The 2,674-nt window shown below is 36.9% G+C and overlaps 2 protein-coding genes across 2 annotated transcripts in view; both read left to right on the top strand.

Moving 5' to 3' along the window:
* LOC105824689 (ATP-binding cassette sub-family A member 8-like) overlaps positions 1-1,145 on the top strand; it is a 163,819-nt gene extending 162,674 nt beyond the window's left edge. The window contains exon 11 of the mRNA XM_012662223.1: positions 1,132-1,145. Coding sequence (XP_012517677.1) covers positions 1,132-1,145 — 14 coding nt within the window. The remainder of the gene's footprint in view (positions 1-1,131) is intronic.
* Positions 1,146-1,198: 53 nt separating this feature from the next.
* Positions 1,199-2,674, top strand: part of LOC105824688 (ATP-binding cassette sub-family A member 8-like) — a 107,638-nt gene continuing 106,162 nt past the window's right edge. The window contains 2 exon segments of the mRNA XM_012662222.1: positions 1,199-1,294; positions 2,435-2,657. Of these exon segments, the coding sequence (XP_012517676.1) occupies positions 1,199-1,294; positions 2,435-2,657 (319 nt within the window).

Genomic DNA, 2,674 nt, shown 5'->3' with positions numbered 1-2,674 from the left:
ATAATTCTCTTTATAATCTTCTAGGCCAGACTGTGGTGACTTTTCCATCTCAACATTTTAATTTTTCCTAGAAGAAAAGCGAAAAGTAAATTTTCTTTCACTGGGAAAAAGAAAATTCATAGTCACTCTATAACAAATTAGCATAGAGTGAATAACTTCTGCTAGAAATAACAAAGATCCTATTAAGTTGTCTAAGATCAATTCCTAAAACTGATGATTCAGGTTCTAAGCTAAATATAGATATATTAAGCTGGGTGTACAATGATCTATTTATTGAAGGTAAAGAGGGGTGTGTGTGTGTATGCATTGGTCTGGGCTTAATCAGGAGACAGAAACCACACAGTAACTAAACAAGGAAAGTTTCATATAGAGAATTATTTAGTGATGATAGGAGAATAACTATAAAGATGGACTAAGAGCTCAAAAGGGCATCCTAGGGTTGATGGGGACTATCCACGGAAGGACAAACTTGGGTGGGGAGACAAGGTGTTGGCGAGTTGGATAAGGTGTGGTTGCAACCCACTGACTGGCAGAGAAGCTGGAATGGCAAGCTGTGGGCACAAGGACTGGGCTGCATTGCCCCTTTGCAATAGGAGGGCCAAAGGAAACCAAGCTCTGAGGAAAGGACTATAGCTGCTTAGGGCTCCCAGATACACTACTGTGCCCTAAGTCACGAGCTAGAGAAAATACACAGTGAAACCTGCACCATCCAGGTAGTTTGCATTGGATAAAACCATTTAGTTTGAGCAGTGGAATAAAAATACATTCTATAGAAACCTGTCAAATGAAACACTCTGATACCAGAAAGGAGAGCCTCTTCTTCCTGCATTGTCTCTACAGTCCTCTCTGCCAATGAAGTATAACATCATGCCAGCTGGCAAAGGGAAATACTTCAAGGGCCCGTATCCATTTTCACAGAGCAGGCTCTGAAGTGAGAATTTGGAGCTGAGAGGGAATAAATTGATAACTGGCACAGTGCATCACAAATAAATGATGGAACAAAGAGTGCAAGTGGGGAAAGAAGGGGAACAGGGAGTAATAAAATGTGAACTTGAGAACACTCAGATTCTAAGCACTCACTTGGAGCATTGGAGTTACTAGGCTACTCTTTTTTGTTGTTGTTGTTTGCAGGATATTTCTTCTAAGAACTTTGCATTAACTTTATGTTCTTCCTTTTTTTCTCATTAAACAGGGCAAAATGAGCAAGAGAGAGATCAGTGTGTGTCAACAAACTTGGGCCTTAATATGCAAGAACTTTCTTAAAAAATGGAGAATGAAAAGAGAGCCCTTAATGGTATGATTCGATATCTGTGTCACTTTATATTTATGATAGGAAAATGTGTATTACCTCGGAGGTATTTATGCTTTGTTTATTGCTGCTCCCCAATACAGACACCAAAAGAAAAAAATAATAAAGCACCTTTATACAATAGAAAAAGCTGTTCCTCAGACCATGAATCTGTTTGAAGACATTTTAATTGACATAGGCTCATAAATTGATTTCCAAAAGCACTAAAGCTGGTCAGCACTTGAGAAGTCAATAAATGTTTTAAAAGCCAATGGTCACACTTTTTACCAGTGTTCCCACTCATAGATCCTAGATTAAGATACTGGTATTAAGAGATATGTTAAATAAATCCATCCACAATAATAGGTAACTGGTATTTTCTCTTTGAGATCTTTTTATCTTTTAAAAAACAATTCATTTTCCTCAAAAATAGTAGAAAAGTTGAAAATATATTAAGTGCCAAGAAGAAAATTGGCATTAGGTCTTATAATCTTACCACATAACAAAAGTCTTGGTTAAACTTCGATATCTTTTAAAAATCAGAGAGATATAGCTAGGTAGCATATTTAACTAAATTGGAATTCTACTGTATATACTCTGTGAGATTTTTTTCTAAGATCATGCATTTTAGAAAAAAAGTGATTTCTTATTGGGAGTTTGCATGTGACCAGGATTTATAAATAATTAACCAAGACAGTGTCCCTAAGGTCACCGGCATTCTGTTGAGTTTCCAATGCCAGAATCCTGGCATATAACCAACATATCGTTACTAAGTGAGCAATCCCTTAGAACTGTCTCTTACACATTGACTCTCAGTAGAATCAAACACAGCATGAGTGAAATGCCAAGTTGATCCCAGATGGTAATAATTTAACACAGCTTGCTACTGTTGCATTTCATATTTTTTCATAATCAGTGCATGTTACAGCACTGGCACTGAGGCTCAATAAATTTGAATTCCCATTAATAGCTCATTAAAATTACCCAAACTGCTGAATTAGTACCATACATATTTTAAACAGTTTATAACAGGGGATATATTGAAATTAGAAAAAGTGGACAAGGAGACAAACTCTATGACAAAATGATCGTGGATGACTAATTTGAAATCATAATTTTCTTTATCCTTTCTCTTCGATTGTGTAGGAATGGATAAGCTCATTGTTCCTACTACTCTTTTTGTACCTATATCCTCATGGCCATGATGTTCATGATTTTTCTTCGCTGCCTACCCTGGACCTGGGACGGGTAGATTCATTCAGTGAATCCAGATTTTCTATTGCATACACACCCATCACTAATACAACCCAACAGGTAATGGATAAAGTAGCCTCTGCTTCCTTCCTAGTAGGTAAGTTTTCTAGCAACTTAGGAGGAATGTCTGAC

Source organism: Propithecus coquereli, unplaced genomic scaffold (assembly GCF_000956105.1).
Source record: "Propithecus coquereli isolate 6110/MARCELLA unplaced genomic scaffold, Pcoq_1.0 Scaffold76, whole genome shotgun sequence".
NCBI lineage: Eukaryota > Metazoa > Chordata > Mammalia > Primates > Indriidae > Propithecus > Propithecus coquereli.
The sequence above is the reverse complement of the archived record's forward strand: the minus strand, read 5'-3'. Positions and strand labels throughout refer to the sequence as shown.